The sequence below is a fragment of the Hyla sarda genome, chromosome 9 (genome assembly GCF_029499605.1).
Source record: "Hyla sarda isolate aHylSar1 chromosome 9, aHylSar1.hap1, whole genome shotgun sequence".
Classification (NCBI taxonomy): domain Eukaryota; kingdom Metazoa; phylum Chordata; class Amphibia; order Anura; family Hylidae; genus Hyla; species Hyla sarda.
In genome coordinates, this window is record NC_079197.1 from 18586322 (window position 1) to 18603344 (window position 17023).

General features: G+C 44.4%; 1 protein-coding gene across 5 annotated transcripts in view; it reads left to right on the top strand.

The window, feature by feature from the left end:
* SPTAN1 (spectrin alpha, non-erythrocytic 1) overlaps window positions 1–17023 on the top strand; it is an 86718-nt gene extending 69695 nt beyond the window's left edge. For all 5 annotated transcript variants that reach the window (XM_056539766.1, XM_056539765.1, XM_056539767.1 and 2 more), the window contains 20 exons: window positions 1600–1731; window positions 2570–2707; window positions 2799–2903; window positions 3642–3850; window positions 3935–4055; window positions 4202–4323; window positions 5477–5609; window positions 6198–6296; window positions 6380–6539; window positions 6618–6694; window positions 6783–6992; window positions 8129–8425; window positions 8514–8626; window positions 8839–8856; window positions 12705–12759; window positions 13505–13701; window positions 14761–14814; window positions 14906–15052; window positions 15309–15456; window positions 16745–17023. In XM_056539766.1, the coding sequence (XP_056395741.1) occupies window positions 1600–1731; window positions 2570–2707; window positions 2799–2903; window positions 3642–3850; window positions 3935–4055; window positions 4202–4323; window positions 5477–5609; window positions 6198–6296; window positions 6380–6539; window positions 6618–6694; window positions 6783–6992; window positions 8129–8425; window positions 8514–8626; window positions 8839–8856; window positions 12705–12759; window positions 13505–13701; window positions 14761–14814; window positions 14906–15052; window positions 15309–15456; window positions 16745–16870 (2661 nt within the window). In that variant the 3' untranslated portion in view covers window positions 16871–17023. The remainder of the gene's footprint in view (window positions 1–1599; window positions 1732–2569; window positions 2708–2798; window positions 2904–3641; window positions 3851–3934; window positions 4056–4201; window positions 4324–5476; window positions 5610–6197; window positions 6297–6379; window positions 6540–6617; window positions 6695–6782; window positions 6993–8128; window positions 8426–8513; window positions 8627–8838; window positions 8857–12704; window positions 12760–13504; window positions 13702–14760; window positions 14815–14905; window positions 15053–15308; window positions 15457–16744) is intronic.

Sequence of the window (17023 nt, forward strand, 5' to 3'; positions counted from 1 at the left end):
CCTGGTTGGGAAACACTGTCCTAAATTATTACTGAACTTGTCAAAGACACAGGAACTGGTGGTGATGTCATATTCTGATGTCAGATCACTTGTCTACGCCAAAAATGGCAGCCAGCAGTGTGCATGCAGCTTTTGTGCAAAACTTTGTACCAAACGAAAAGAAAATCTGTTCTAAATAGTTGTCAACGTTGCAGGAAGCGTCCACCGTGATCACCTTCATCTCCTATAAAGAGTAGGATATGAGGCCAAACAAAATCCGTATCCGTCTCCCTGAACTGGTGACCACTATAACATCCCAGTCCATGAATTTCACAGTGATCCCTGTGCCCTGTACTTCATGCAGAACGTGTTCAGTCCCAGACTGGTTTTCTGTGGAATGTTCCATTATTTTCTTTGTAGATAGTCATGTTATGTGTCTTCATTACATTTCTTGGGCTTTCTGGGCTTCCATGTTTCCCTGGTTCACACACACGTCCATTATAATAATAATCCAATTGCGCTCTCTATATTTAAAGGGGTATTCCAGGAAAAAACTTTTTTTTTTTTAATAGATCAACTGGCTCCAGAAAGTTAAACAGATTTGTAAATTACTTCTATTAAAAAATCTTAATCCTTTCAGTACTTATGAGCTTCTGAAGTTAAGCTTGTTCTTTTCTGTCTAAGTGCTCTCTGATGACACCTGTCTCAGAAACCGCCCAGTTTAGAAGCAAATCCCCATAGCAAACCTCTTCTAAACTGGGCGTTTCCCGAGACACGTGTCATTAGAGAACACTTATGAGCTTCTGAAGTTAAGGTTGTTCTTTTCTAAGTACTGAAAGGATTAAAGGGGTACTCCGGTGAAAAACTTTTTTTTTTTCTTTTTAATCAACTGGTGCCAGAAAGTTAAAGAGATTTGTAAATTACTTCTATTAAAAAATCTTAATCCTTCCTGTACTTATTAGCTGCTGAATACTTCAGTGGAAATTCTTTTCCGTTTAAAACACAGAGCTGTCTGCTGACACCACGAGCACAGTGCTCTCTGCTGACATCTCTGTCCATTTTAGGAACTGTCCAGAGTAAAAGGAAATCCCCATAGCAAACATATGCTGCTCTGGACAGTTCCTAAAATGGACAGAGATGTTAGCAGAGAGCACTGTGGTCATGATGTCAGCAGAGAGCTCTGTGTTTCAAAAAGAAAAGAATTTCCACTGTAGTATTCAGTAGCTAATAGGTACAGGAAGGATTGAAATTTTTTAATGGAAGTCATTTACAAATCTGTTAAACCTTCTGGCACCAGTTGATTTAAAAAAATAATAATAATAATTCACCGGAGTACCCCTTTAAGATTTTTTAATAGAAGTAATTTACAAATCTGTTTAACTTTCTGGAGCCAGTTGATATATAAAAAAAAAAGTTTTTTCCTGGAATACCCCTTTAAGGGTTTTATCGAAAACTTAGCAGTAGCCACTCTTATTACTTCTACCTGGTTGTGGGATCAGGGAAACATGTTAAACAAGGACTGGGTCTGAGGGGTTAACAACTTTATGGGAACGAGGTTAGGTTTAGAGTCCTTCGCTTCTTAGATGTTCTTAAAGTGACTTATTGCTTCTTGTCCGGCAGAGCAAACACCAGAAACACCAGGCCTTTGAGGCAGAGCTTCATGCCAACGCAGACCGTATCCGTGGCGTCATCGATATGGGCAATTCCCTCATTGATCGTGGAGCTTGTGCTGGCAGTGAAGATGCTGTGAAGGTGAGCGGCATTGGGCTTATTGGGTTGGTAACTTTGCTTTAAAGGAAAAATCACTTACTGGCTTGCTGAACAACCCCTTTAAAGGTGTACTTTTTATTTATTTTTTTTTTTTTTAATCAACTGGTGCCAGAAAGTTAAACAGATTTGCAAATTACTTCTATTAAAATATCTTAATCCTTCCAGTACTTATTAGCGGCTTTATACTACAGAGGAAGTTCTTTTTCTTTTGGGTTTTCTTTTCAGTCTGACCACAGTGCTCTGCTGACACCTGTCCATTTTAGGAACTGTCCAGATTTTCTCCTGCTCTGGGCAGTTCCTGACATGGCCAGAGGTGTCAGCAGAGAGCACTGTGGTCGTGACAGAAAAGAAATAAAAAAAGAAGAGCATTTTCTCTGTAGTATACAGCCGCTAATAAGTACTGGAAGGATTAAGATTTTTTTAATAGAAGAAATTTACAAATCTGTTTAACTCACTGGCACCAATTGATTTAAAAAAAATATATATATTATATTATTAAGAAGAGGAAAAAAAAAATTATATATATATATATATATATATATATATATATATATATATATATATATATATATATATATAAAATTAAATATATATATATAATTAAATATATATATATTATATTATTAAATATATATATATATAATTAAATATATATATATTATATTATTAAATATATATATATATATATATATATATATTATTAAATATATATATATATATATATATTATTAAATATATATATATATATTTTTTTATAATATTTCCACTGGAGTACCCCCTTTAAATGAACAACTTGCACCCTCATCTCTGTGTATTTCAGGCCCGATTGGCAGCCTTGGCAGATCAGTGGCAATTTTTGGTCCATAAGTCTGCAGAGAAAAGCCAGAAGCTGAAGGAGGCCAACAAACAGCAGAACTTCAACACCGGCATCAAGGACTTTGATTTTTGGCTCTCAGAGGTAAGATCGATTATTTTAATCTGTAAAAAATGAAGATTATGGATGGATCTGCACAGTTCACACAACTTTTCATTGGTCTCATTGTCACCAGGTGGAGGCCTTGCTTGCCTCTGAGGATTACGGAAAGGACTTGGCTTCTGTCAATAACCTGCTCAAGAAACACCAGCTGCTGGAAGCCGACATCTCTGCCCATGAGGTGAGCATTAATCACAGTCTATATACCAAAAGTTGAATGGACGATCAGAGGCTCATAAAATTTTTTTTTATTGAAAATAACTTTATTAGCAATCAATTTTCAAATACATATACCAATGTTGCCCAACCAGGGTGCCTCCAGCTGTTGCAAAACTACAACTCCCAGCCTGCCCGGACAGCCGAAGGCTGTCCGGGCAGGCTGGGAGTTGTAGTTTTGCAACAGCTGGAGGCACCCTGGTCTGGCCTAGGGACTTACGCGCGCGCACACACACAGTTTGTATTCTTTTCTCTCAGGCTCTCTCGAAGGCTTTCCAGGCATGCTGAGAGTTTTAGTTTTGCAACATCTGGAGGCACCCCGGTTGGGAAACACTGGTCTAGGGACTTGCGCGCGCACGCACGCACGCACGCGCGCGCTTGTATTTTCTCTCAGGCTCTCTCGAAGGCTGTCCAGGCATGCTGGGAGTTGTAGTTTAGCAACATCTGGAGGCACCCTGGTTGGGCAACACTGCCTAGGGACTTGAACGTGCGCGCACATACACACACACACGCTTGTATTCTTTTCTCTCAGGCTCTCTCGAAGGCTGTCCAGGCATGCTGGAAGTTGTAGTTTTGAAACAGCTGGAGACACCCTGGTTGGGAAACACTGACTTATACAACAAATAATACATTCACCACACATAACATGACGGCACAATATACAGCTCCGGTTCCCTACACGATCTTTGTAATTCTCTCACAGGATCGTCTGAAGGATCTGAACGGACAAGCTGACAGCCTGATGACCAGCAGCGCCTTCGATACCACCCAAGTGAAGGAGAAGCGTGATGCCATCAACGACCGCTTCCAACGCATCAAAAGCATGGCCACTGCCCGCCGCAGCAGGCTGAATGAGTCCCATCGCCTTCATCAGTTCTTCAGGGACCTTGATGATGAGGAGTCCTGGATCAAGTAAGTGACATAGGGGGTTCAGCTGTCGGCTGTGTCTCTGTCTATAGAGGAAGGAATTTCCATCTACACTTTTATCACTTTCAGAGAAAAGAAGCTGCTGGTTGGATCTGATGACTACGGAAGAGATCTCACCGGGGTGCAGAACCTGAGAAAGAAACACAAGAGGTTGGAAGCCGAACTTGCTGCTCATGAGCCGGCTATTCAGGTAGTTATAGAGACTGTTCTCCTCCTCCTAATATTTGATGTAAAATGAGACCTGTTAGTTTGTTACTGTGATAGAAAACCATATTGAGAGTCCTTTTATTTTTTTTCTTTCTATTTTTGTTTTTTTTCTATTTTTGTTTTTTATAGGGCGTGCTGGACACTGGTAAGAAGCTATCTGATGACAATACTATTGGAAAGGAAGAGATCCAGCAAAGACTGGCTCAGTTTGTGGAACACTGGAAGGAACTGAAGCAGCAGGCATCAGCCAGGTGAGAAGTCTGGTTCATTACCGTATAGACCAGTGATTCCCAACCAGGGTGCCCCCAGCTGTTGCAAAACTACAACTCCCAGGATGCCCGGACAGCCTTCGGCTGTCCGGGCATCCTGGGAGTTGTAGTTTTGTAACAGCTGAAGGCACCCTGGTTGGGAATTACTGTGTTGTTGGAGTGATTGGCTAAAGTTGTAAGGGTGCATTCACACCACGTTTTTGCATTACAGTTCCCGTATCAGGTTTTTGATGAGAAAACGGATTCCTCAAAACCTGACTAAACTGTATCAAAACTAGAGATGAGCGAAATTACAGTAAATTCGATTTGTCACGAACTTCTCGGCTCGGCAGTTGATGACTTATCCTGCATAAATTGGTTCATAAATTAGCTGGAAAAGGTGGATACAGTCCTAGGAAAGAGTCTCCTAGGACTGTATCCACCTTTTCCAGCCCACCGGAGCACCTGAAAGCTGAACTAATTTATGCAGGATAAGACATCAACTGCCGAGCCGAGAAGTTCGTGACGAATCGAATTTACTGTAAGTTCGCTCATCTCTAATCAAAACGTGTGTAAATATTCCAACCCGTATAGTTAAAAACCATATACGGTTTGAAAAATTATGTCCGGTTGCATCCGTTTTTAAGAAAAAAACATATATACGTTTTTAACTTTTCACTCCATTTTGAATAAAGTTTCACTTGTTTGATTGAAATTCCAAGAAAAAAAACTGTGCAAAGTCAAAAACCGGATGGGACTGTACGCACATACAGTGCTGTACAGTACCCATTGACTCACTTTTGCTAGTTCGTGTGTATTCCTGCTGTGATTAAATAAAAATCAAGATTTCTCAGTCGCTCATCATTGGGGGACACCTTACAGATGGGTATATGCTCTTGCCACTAGGAGGCGCTGACAATAGGAAAAAAAAGTCGGCTCCTCCCTGGCAGGATATACCCGCCCACCTGCAGTGAGGTAATCCGTTTTAGCTAGTGTCAGCAGTAGGCAAGACACAGGTCTGGGAGCTCGGGCCGGGTTATCTGCAAGCTGGGGGAGCTGATTGTTCTCATTACCCTCTGATTTACTACCATATAGACTGCATATTACTGTATATAATTATCCTGCCATCTTTACAGTTGTCTTGTTGAATTTACAGGGGCCAGCGCCTGGAAGAGTCTCTAGAGTATCAGCAATTTGTTGCCAATGTGGAAGAAGAAGAAGCCTGGATCAATGAGAAGATGACTCTTGTGGCCAGTGAAGACTATGGTGACACTTTGGCCGCCATACAGGTGAATTAGTAGAAAATGAAGACAAAAAGAAAAACCACACGAGGCGCCTAGTGCGTTATCCCATTATTCCAAAGTTAGTAAAAGCTAGTATTCTGCTCACCTGAAGCGCAATACATATGCGCATATCACCCGAACATAGTGGATACAGAGATTCAATGTATTCCTAGGAGTGTTGCGATGCCGGATGTGAAGACAGGCCTTGGTCCGTCCATGAATGAAGCAGAAAAAATACAAGAAAATCCCTCTCTAGGAGCTACCTCTCCAAATGGAATCACACTGAAGATGATGATGATGATATATAGTAATGTTGTTCTTTATTTACCAATGACTCGTTTCGGGTATACACCCTTCCTCAGAATAGCAATCTGAGGAAGGGTGTATACCCGAAACGCGTCATTGGTAAATAAAGAACAACTTTACTATAGATCATCTTCTTTGTGATTCCATTTGGAAAAGTAGCGCCTACTGAGGGATTTTCTTGTATTTTTTTCTGATAAAGGTGAATTGGCAGTAGTGATTATATAATCTATCCTACGAAGCATATAGCCTGCTTTCAAAACAACCTTCCTATGTTTCTTCATTTGACAGGGATTACTGAAAAAGCACGAGGCGTTTGAGACCGACTTTACAGTCCACAAGGACAGAGTTCATGATGTCTGTGCCAACGGTGAAGACCTCATCCAGAAGGTAAGGCTGTCGGCGTCTGGCTGTGTTGTAGTCAAGCAGCTGCCGGTCAAACAAGCAAAAACCTTTTCCTTTCTTCCTTCTAGAATAATCACCATGTGGATAATATAACAGCGAAGATGCAAGGTCTTCGTGGAAAAGTGTCCGAGCTTGAGAAGGCAGCTGCCCAACGCAAGGCTAAACTGGATGAGAACTCCGCCTTCCTTCAGTTCAACTGGAAAGCGGATGTGGTGGAATCATGGATTGGTGAGTTTTACAGACAATGCTATACGGTGCACCAGATATAGGTACACACACGTTATAATCTCCATGTCTGTTCTGCAGGCGAGAAGGAGAACAGTCTGAAGACCGATGACTACGGCAGAGACCTGTCCTCTGTGCAGACATTACTTACTAAGCAGGTAAGCATGGTCTGAGACATGTTCCAGGGTTATGTGATTACATTCTCATCTGTAATACTGAACAATACATGTTTCCGTTTTCTCTCAGGAAACCTTTGACGCCGGTCTCCAGGCATTCCAGCAGGAAGGAATCACCAATATCACTGCACTGAAAGACCAGTTACTTGCTGCCAAGCACGTGCAGTCCAGGGCTATTGAGAGCCGGCATGCCTCCCTTATGAAGAGGTGGAACCAGCTGCTGGACAACTCTGCTGCCCGAAAGAAGAAGCTTCTGGAGGCTCAGGAGCATTACAGAAAGGCAAGTATATTTGATTTATCCATTTGTTAATGGAACGGGGGGATTGTAACGTTAAGGGTCGATTAACACGTACAGTATCCTGCATATGTTGGATGCGCAGGATATAAAGCAGCAGATTTAAAGGAGTAGGTAGAAGAGAGTAGGATGGTCCGCCACTAACAAGACTAAGGCTGTCTGGATGTGTAGAACGGTGGAGTGCGGTGGTGACAACCAGAGTGAAGTTGATATCAGTGGTGCAATATCCGGGAGAATTCACAATACACGGTACGTATAGAAGACAGGACAGCACTCACCATTCAACTGAGCTTTATTGAAGCATTCCAGTAGAACCGGGCAAGTGCAGTGGTGGAGGCAAGGGACATAACCGAGACAGACTGTTTCATGCTCACAGCGCTTCAAGCCGGTTTGAAGAAGCACTGTGAGAGCGTGAAACAGTCTGTCTCGGTTACGTCCCTTGCCTCCACCACTGCACTTGCCTGGTTCTACTGGAATACTTCAATAAAGCTGCGTTGAATGGTGAGTGCTGTCCGGTGTTCTATACATACCGTGTAGATTTAAAGGAGTATTGTGGTGCCATAAAACTTATCTTTTATCCAAAAGATAGAGGATAAGTGTCTGGTCGCTGGGACCCACCTTCTATCTCCTTCATGGCAACCCGGCTATGCCCAGGAACAGAGCGTGTCGACCCCTGCACGAAGCGGAGGTCAACTCGCCCTCTCCTGAACACTGGATCTCCGGCTCTCCCATAGAGCTACATTGAGGGAGTGTGATCGCCAGGGCTTTGTGTGGGGGTCGACATACTCTGGTTGGACCCCCCGCTATCAGACACATATACCTGATCCCAGTGTTTTCAAACCAGGGTGCTTCCAGCTGTTGCAAAACTACAACTCCCAGCATGCCCAGACAGCCGAAGGCTGTCTGGGCATGCTGGGAGTTGTAGTTTTGCAACAGCTGGAGGCACCCTGGTTGGGAAACGCTGCGCTATCCTTTTGGAACCTTACGGCACGACGGTGCACCTTTAAATGCACAGAATACGGTGCGTGTGAATACACCCTAAAGAATAATTCAAATCTTGGAAAGATCTTGTTTCCTGTTCCACCACCGGCTTTATGATCTTTAAGTCTCCCTTTTCGTAGGTTGAAGATTTGTTCCTGACATTCGCCAAGAAGGCATCGGCTTTCAACAGCTGGTTCGAGAACGCGGAGGAGGACTTGACTGACCCAGTCCGCTGTAATTCCTTGGAAGAAATCAAGGCCCTGCGCGAGGCACACGATGCATTCCGGAACTCCCTCAGCTCCGCGCAGACAGATTTCAACCAACTGGCCGAGCTGGACCGACAGATCAAAGGTTTTCGTGTGGCATCCAATCCCTACACTTGGTTCACCATGGAGGCGTTGGAGGAGACTTGGCGCAACTTGCAGAAGATCATAAAGGTAAAAGCACCAAGACAAAAAAAAGAGATAACTAGGAAGGATTATCCTTGATTTAAGTCTACTGACAATCTATCACTACTTTCTCCAGGAGCGTGAATTAGAGCTACAGAAGGAACAGAGAAGACAGGAAGAAAACGACAAACTGCGCCAGGAATTTGCCCAACATGCCAATGCATTCCACCAGTGGATCCAGGAGACCAGGTTACTGACCTCCCCTCTCAAATATGATCTCTGTCCTGTGCAGTGTATTTGTTCTTCACCCTGTCCCCGTTGTTCAGTAGCTCCGTACTGACCTGTAATTTGGTTAGATTGCATTGTAATTCTATGATTGTTTTTTGTTTTGTTTTTCACTTTTGTATGTTCTTTTCCCCCCCGATCTGTCTCCTGCTACCTTCATTTGCCTCTCTCCATAGGACCTACCTACTGGACGGGTTAGTATTTTGAGATTTTGTGATTCTGCTTTTGTTCTTGCTTTGTGACTGATTTTCGGTGTGTGTGTGCAAAGGCGTTATGGTTGGAAGGAGTCACTAAGCGTATTCATGGAGCAGCTACAAATAGGGTTCCTTGCTTTGAACAACACTGAAGGCAATGTTAGGCTATGTTCACGCAACCGATTCCGTGCGGAATGTCCGCCTGGAAATCACTGGCCGACATTCCGCACGTTTGAAAGTTCCAGCGGGCACTAGGACCGCTTGTAAATATGCTGGCAATGAATTTCTGAGCGTAATCCAATGAAAGAATAGACATGTCTATTCTTGCTGTGGACGCTAAAATAGGGATTTCTGCGCCAGATCTGGCTGTTGTGAAAATTCTGCCACATGCACAGTGCAGCAGAATTCTGTCGAAATCAACGGAACTCTGCTGCAGCAGAATTTCCTAGCTGAATATTCCAGTGGAATTCCACTTGGAAATTCCACCATGTGAACATAGCCTAATGCTTGAATTCCTCCAGAGAAATTGCTTATAAAATCATGGCTTTATCCGAGCTGAAGCAAAGGCATGAATAACGTCCAGTAAGTGAGGGTGGGCTAGTACTCCTCTGTGCTCTCTCCTGTCTTATAGCACTCCTCGGTGCTCTCTCTCCTGTCTTATAGCACTCCTCGGTGCTCTCTCTCCTGTCTGATAGCACTCCTCGGTGCTCTCTCTCCTGTCTGATGGCACTCCTCGGTGCTCTCTCTCCTGTCTGATGGCACTCCTCGGTGCTCTCTCTCCTGTCTGATGGCACTCCTCTGTGCCCTCTCCTGTCTGATGGCACTCCTCTCTGCCCTCTCCTGTCTGATGGCACTCCTCTGTGCCCTCTCCTGTCTGATAGCTCTCCTCTGTGCTCTCTCTCCTGTCTGATAGCACTCCTCTGTGCCCTCTTCTGTCTGATAGCACTCGTCTGTGCTCTCTCTCCTGTCTGATAGCACTCCTCTGTGCTCTTTCTCCTGTCTGATAGCACTCCTCTGTGCTCTCTGTCTGATAGCACTCCTCTGTGCTCTCTCTGTCTGATAGCACTCCTCTGTGCTCTCTCTCCTGTCTGATAGCACTCCTCTGTGCTCTCTCTCCTGTCTGATAGCACTCCTCTGTGCTCTCTCTCCTGTCTGATAGCACTCCTCTGTGCTCTCTCTCCTGTCTGATAGCACTCCTCTGTGCTCTCTCTCCTGTCTGATAGCACTCCTCTGTGCTCTCTCTCCTGTCTGATAGCACTCCTCTGTGCTCTCTCTCCTGTCTGATAGCACTCCTCTGTGCTCTCTCTCTCCTGTCTGATAGCACTCCTCTGTGCTCTCTCTCTCCTGTCTGATAGCACTCCTCTGTGCTTTCTCTCTCCTGTCTGATAGCACTCCTCTGTGCTTTCTCTCTCCTGTCTGATAGCACTCCTCTGTGCTTTCTCTCTCCTGTCTGATAGCACTCCTCTGTGCTCTCTCTCTCTCCTGTCTGATAGCACTCCTCTGTGCTCTCTCTCTCTCCTGTCTGATAGCACTCCTCTGTGCTCTCTCCTGTCTAACAGCACAGAGTAGTGCCATCAGAAAGGAGAGAGCACAGAGGAGTGCTAGTCCCTCCTCCACTGGACTTTATCCATGCCTTTGCTTCAACTTTATATATATATATATATATATATATATATATATATATATATATAATAAAATATTATATACATTTTTTTTTTTTTTTTGCTGCTTTGTTGTATGGATGGTCGCACAAGTCAGTGAGGGCTCCGCTCAGCCATTCTGTTTCCATACCTGTGTGTGGGGAATTCACCATTGGGTCTCTCTTCTTTAGCATAGCCTATCGCAGAGTCATACGTGTGTATCAGTATGAAGTTGGGGATGATCTATCTGGAAGGTTGCGTTTTCCTCTTTATTCCTATTCTTCCACTGGTTTTCTTTGGCACTCTGCTTTCCTATACTAACTCTCACTGCCAAGGACTGCTGCGATGGAGTGTTCACCTACCTGCACCGCTAGTGTAGCCCATGAAGCAAGGCTCGCACCCTGCAGACATTAAGTCCTCTATTTCCAATATCTTAGTGTAAATCTCTTGCATACATCTCCAGTAGGAGCTTGTCTTCCAGGAATTGTTTATAAGTTATCTTTAAAGGCATTGTCCAGGAAGCAAAAATCAGAGCTAATTTCTTCCAAAAACAGCACAACACCTGTCCTTAGGTTGTGTGTGCTGATGTTAAGGACACTTCAATGGAACTGAGCTGCAATACCATACACAACCTGAGGACAGATGTGGTGCTGTGTTTTTTTTTTTTTTTTTTGTTTATTTTAAGAAAGCAGTTATGTTTTTCTAAACCCATATAACCTCTTTAAGAAGATAAGGACATTGTTTCCTAACCAGGGTGCCTCCAGCTGTTGCAAAACTACAACTCCCAGCATGCCCGGACAGCCTTTGGCTTTCCGGACATGCTGGGAGTTGTAGTTTTGCAACAGCTGGAGGCACCCTACTTGGGAAACACGGGATTAGGATCTCCAAGCTGATGGTGACAGCCCTGGGTCATTGTTGGCCTCACAACTTTATGTAGTGTAAATTGGTGGAAACAACATCAATAGTGGAAAAGAGCTATTGATTAAAAGTATATAGAGGTCCCTCAAGTTACAATATGAATCTGTTCCAGGACGACCATTGTATGTTGAGACCAGAACTCTATGGAAAGTTGATAATTTGTTCCGAAGCCCAAAAATGTCATCCAAAAAATAGGAAAAAGTGAGGATTAAAGAAAGATAAGTAGATAACAAATATAGATAAAGCAAATCCTTACATAGACAGTGATTACAGCTCCCAGCAGATCTTTATTACTTTTATATGTAGAGGACAGGGGCTTCTTCAGGGTCCTGTACAGTAAACAGTGTCCTAAAAAAGTAACATGGAGCCGCCCTCACCTGGTGTCCAAAGGAACAGCTAACCCTGGTACAAGTAAAGAGTACAGAACATGTAATACCTCCCTGTACCGTAGGGGTGCTACCAGACACCAGTCAGTGCATACACTTCAGTAATACAGGTAAAGAGTAGTACAGAACATGTAATCCCTCCCTGTACTGTAGGGGGCGCTACCAGACACCAGTCAGTGCATACACTTCAGTAATACAGGTAAAGAGTACAGAACATGTAATCCCTCCCTGTACTGTAGGAGGCACTACCAGACACCAGTCAGTGCATACACTTCAGTAATACAGGGGTTTTACCAGTGAAATGTCCATTCTGATTGGTCAGATCTTCCGGCCATTGACCGGTATCACAGATCTGGACTGTCTGTACATTGTATGGTGAGTCTGGTGTCAAGTTACAATGGTTCAGAAAAGACTGAAAATATTGTAACCTGAGGCCATTGTAAGTTGAGGGGTCACTGTACATTGCCCCCCCTATAGTAATCATTCACTATCTGCTGTGGTTTCTTAACCCCACGTGTTGCACAGATTGGTTCTAGGTAGCTATTTGCACCCAACACTGGATTGTTAGTCTGTAACCTCTGAATGGCAGGACATATCTAGAGTCCATCCTTGTTCCTAGTCTTCTTCTTTTTAGACCTCCGGTGAGTGCTCACTAACCTCTAGTGTGGCTGATATATATAGAGAGGCTTTCGTGGTGTTTGGGCACCTTGGCTCTTCTACACTGGTTAGATGTGTGGTGGCAGAGCAGCGCTTGGCATGGATCAATACATGTGCTCTGCTGACCTTACTGTTAACATGAAGCACAGTCCATTAGGACACTTTTTTTTGGTTGTGCCACGTTAACAGCAAGGATCTGTATGAAACCATCACCCGCATACGCTCACTGATCCTTTGTCTTGGGCAGGTCTTGTATGGTGGAGGAGTCTGGAACGCTGGAGTCTCAGCTGGAAGCCACTAAGGTTTGTAAAGAATTCACTGGTCTTGACTTTCTGGTTACTTTACACCTGTGTTTCCCAACCAGGGTGCCTCCAGCTGTTGCAGAACTACAACTCCCAGCATGCCTGGACAGCCGGCATGCTGGGAGTTGTAGTTTTGCAACAGCTGGAGGCACCCTGGTTGGGGAAACGCTGCTTTACATATTGTAGTCTTGACTTGCCGCCTATTTTGGTTCACCCCAGAGGAAGCATCAAGAGATCCGTTCAATGAGAAATCCTCTGAACCCTGAACCCCATTTTTGAGATTGCTGGAAGTCCTAATAGTTAGACCCCTCCCTGTAATCATATACTTTGCCCTATCCTGTGAATAAGGGAGGGATCATTATATTATTGCTATATGAGATAGGAACAGTGTTCAAAGCTGCTTTATTGCTGCTGGATTGTTTATTGTCAATAGCCTTTGGCTGTCCGGGGCATGCTGGGAGTTGTAGTTTTGCAACAACTGGTATGCACCCTGGTTGGCAAACACTGCCCTAAGGTAGTCTAAATTGTGCCATATGGGCTTGTACATGCACCAGGCCACAAGTTCTAACTCTGCTCCCGCTAAAGTATTGGTCTCCAAATTGGGAATTTCAAGCTGTTGCGAAACTACAACTCCCAGCATGCCCAGACAGCCGTAGTTTTGTAACAGCTGGAGGCACCCTGGTTGGGAAACACTGCTTTACACATTGTAGTCCTTGACTTGTCGCCTATTTTTGTTTCACCCCAGAGGAAGCATCAAGAGATCCGTGCAATGAGAAGTCAGCTGAAGAAGATAGAGGACCTCGGGGCCGCAATGGAGGAAGCGTTGATCCTGGATAACAAGTACACGGAACACAGTACGGTGGGGCTGGCACAACAGTGGGACCAACTGGATCAGCTGGGCATGAGAATGCAACACAACCTGGAGCAGCAAATCCAAGCCAGGTAAGAGGCTCTATAAATGTGTGTGCAGCATTCTGATACAGCGCATGTCACTACTTCAGGAATTTATGGCTGAAAGTTAAAGGGGTATTCCAGGAATTTTTTTTTTGACTATGCTGCAGGGGCTGTAAAGTTCGTGTAGTTTATAATATAGTGTCTGTACCTGTGTGTGACTGTCTTCTCACAATTCTTCTGTGATTATCTCCCCAATATTTATTTTTAACAGCATACAAAATTACTCATGTCTTGGGCTTTTCCAGGTTGCAGTGAGGCCGAGACCTGACATCACTAGTCAGGTGATCAGAGGGAGCCTGTCCAGATTCAATTTTGCAACAGCTGTAGGCACCCTGATTAGAAAACACTGTTTCAATGGGTGGGGTGGCTGATGTGTGGGAGGAAGGAAAATGACCTTAAAGGAGCACTCCGGCCCTGAGAGATCTTATAAGATGTCTCACCGCGGGGGTTCAGCCACTGGGTACCCACGCAATCTTGAATTCGCCACCCACCTGTTTGAGCTGCACGCTGCGGTGCCAGCTCACAAACAGCCGGGTGGCGACCACGGGCCGGAGTATTGTGACATCACGACTCTGCCCCCGTGTGACGCCACCCCCCGCTATGCAAGTCTATGAGAGGGGGCGTGACAGTATATTACTGCTGTCATGCCCCCTCCCATAGACTTGAATTGAGGGGGCAGGGCTGTGACATCACGAGCTGCTGGCTCCAGCGTTCGAAACAGTTTGTTCCAATCGCTGAGCGGCAGAGTACCCCTTTAAGGTCGAAACAGGCTAAAGAGTGAAGAGGTTAAAGTCAATGGGGCTTTGAATTTCTGCAGAATTCTGTGTTTTAAGAGCACAAAAATGCTGCCAAAATTCCGCATAAGCTTTGCAGAACAGAATCTGAGCAGAATTCTGCTGTGTGAACATAGCCTTAGCAAGTCCAAGAGTATTGCACAGTCCTCAGCCAATGCATTTTCCTGGGCCTTGTTCCTGATCAGATAAAGAACACATGAGCCCTTTTTGAGTCCAGATACGGAACTTTATTTTATTGCGCTTTTTCTTTCAGAAACACAACGGGAGTAACAGAAGAAGCCCTGAAAGAATTCAGCATGATGTTCAAGTGAGTAACGCCCCATCACTACCTGTGGAATCTGTCACGTTCCATGACTTCATTTTCCCTACAATGAAACCTCCTCCTGTCCATTATCCAGGCACTTCGACAAGGATAAATCCGGCCGCCTCAACCACCAGGAGTTCAAGTCTTGCTTGCGATCCCTGGGGTACGACCTTCCCATGGTGGAAGAAGGCGAACCAGATCCGGAGTTTGAAAACATATTAGACATTGTAGATCCCAACAGGTGAGTGCCCTGATGGCTACAAGTGGTAAATGACTACTGTGGTGGTGGTTGTGGTGTTTGTGGTGGTGGTTGTGTTTGTGGTGGTGGTTGTGTTTGTTTGTGGTGGTGGTTGTGTTTGTTTGTGGTGGTGGTTGTGTTTGTTTGTGGTGGTGGTTGTGTTTGTTTGTGGTGGTGGTTGTGTTTGTTTGTGGTGGTTGTGTTTGTGGTGGTGGTTATTGTTCTTCCCCACTCAAGGCCCATGTGTTCTTCTTTTCAGAGATGGTCACGTGTCCCTACAGGAATACATGGCCTTCATGATTAGCAGGGAAACTGAGAACGTCAAGTCCAGCGAGGAGATAGAAAGTGCATTCCGAGCGCTCAGTCAGGAGCAGAAACCGTACGTCACAAAGGAAGAGCTATATCAGGTGAGGACGGCGGCCATCTTATCTGGCCTCTCATGTAGAATATAGGCCTATTTTGTCTGATGGAAGTTTCCTTATACAGAGTCAGGCGGTGGGTGATAAAACCCAGCCTGATCCTCAGACCCAGATATGGTGCAATACCACTGCAGACCAAAATGCACACACAAGGGAGGTCATAGGGTAGGGTTTGTCAACCAGAGTGCCTCCGGATGTTGCAAAACTACAACTACCAGCATGCCCGGACAGCCTTCGACTGTCCGAGCATGCTGGGAGTTGTAGTTTTGCAACAGCTGGAGTAACCCTGGTTGGAAAAACCCTACCTTAGGTCTTGCACAGTTCAAACAATAAACAATATCGATCACTGGTGGGGGTCTGGCCTATAGATTTATTAGCACGATGCTCTACTAACACACAGCCCCCTGCTTTGGGTCAGTAACATTCGGACCCCACTCAATCAAAAAGACTTCTGCAGTTAATACGTCCTTGTGAACGTCCCCTTAGATTTTCCGCAGCCGATTTTGCTACCATTGACTATAATGGGTCCGAAGGAAAATCTGCAAATCTGCCTCTATTGCGGATTTTCTGTTGACGCATTGAAGTCAATAGTAGCAAAATCCTCTGCGGATTTTCTGCAGCAAAACTGTGGACTCCCTGGCCGGGGTTTCTATCTTCTAAATAAAAAAGATGTGTGACCGTAGCGATTCACCGCTATATAGAGGAACGGCACAAAGGTTTATTTGTAATTCTCTATAAACCTTTCAATAAAGGTATATACAGAGGTGTAGCGGACAACATGTTTCTAAAGACTCCACCTCCTTCATCAGGTCCAGGTTACATATACCAGGCAGTAACATAGTATTTATACATATACTAGTGCTATACCATAACATTATATGGGTACGTTCACTCGAGCAGATGTGTAGAAAGTTTCCTGCTGCAGGTTCTCTGTGGCAAACGCCATTAAAGTCAATATAATCTGCTGCAGATTTTCTGCTACGGCTCAAACCCACAGTAAGAAACTCTCTAAACATGTCAGTGTGAATGTAATCTAAGATAAGGAAACCCAATTTAAATACACTTCAGTTTTCTGTACAGAGTTTTCTTGGGCTCCACTATCCATGGGTATGGCCCTACTATACAAGGGTCAGCTGCTCATACAATGGCTTTAGACCACACTGGCTCAGATGACAGAACCTTCTTTATTAAGGAGTTTATCACTTTGTAAGTCTTGCAGGATATTGTATGGATGTTTAACAAACCTCTAATCTCCATGTTTGTTCCTTTTTTCCAGAACCTTACACGTGAACAGGCAGATTACTGCATCTCGCACATGAAACCATACATGGACAGTAAGGGCCGAGAGTTGCCCTCCGCGTTCGACTACGTGGAATTCACGCGCTCGCTATTCGTGAACTGACGTAGCAGAATTAAAGCCCTTGCTTGTGCCTGCTGACTTTGGCTGTGCATGTCCTCTCGCACCGATCCCTTGTCTCGTCATTGTTTTAGCTTTGGATTTAGCCACCTGAAGAAGCAATATAAGCAGTGTGCTTTAATAAACGCTAGTACTTCA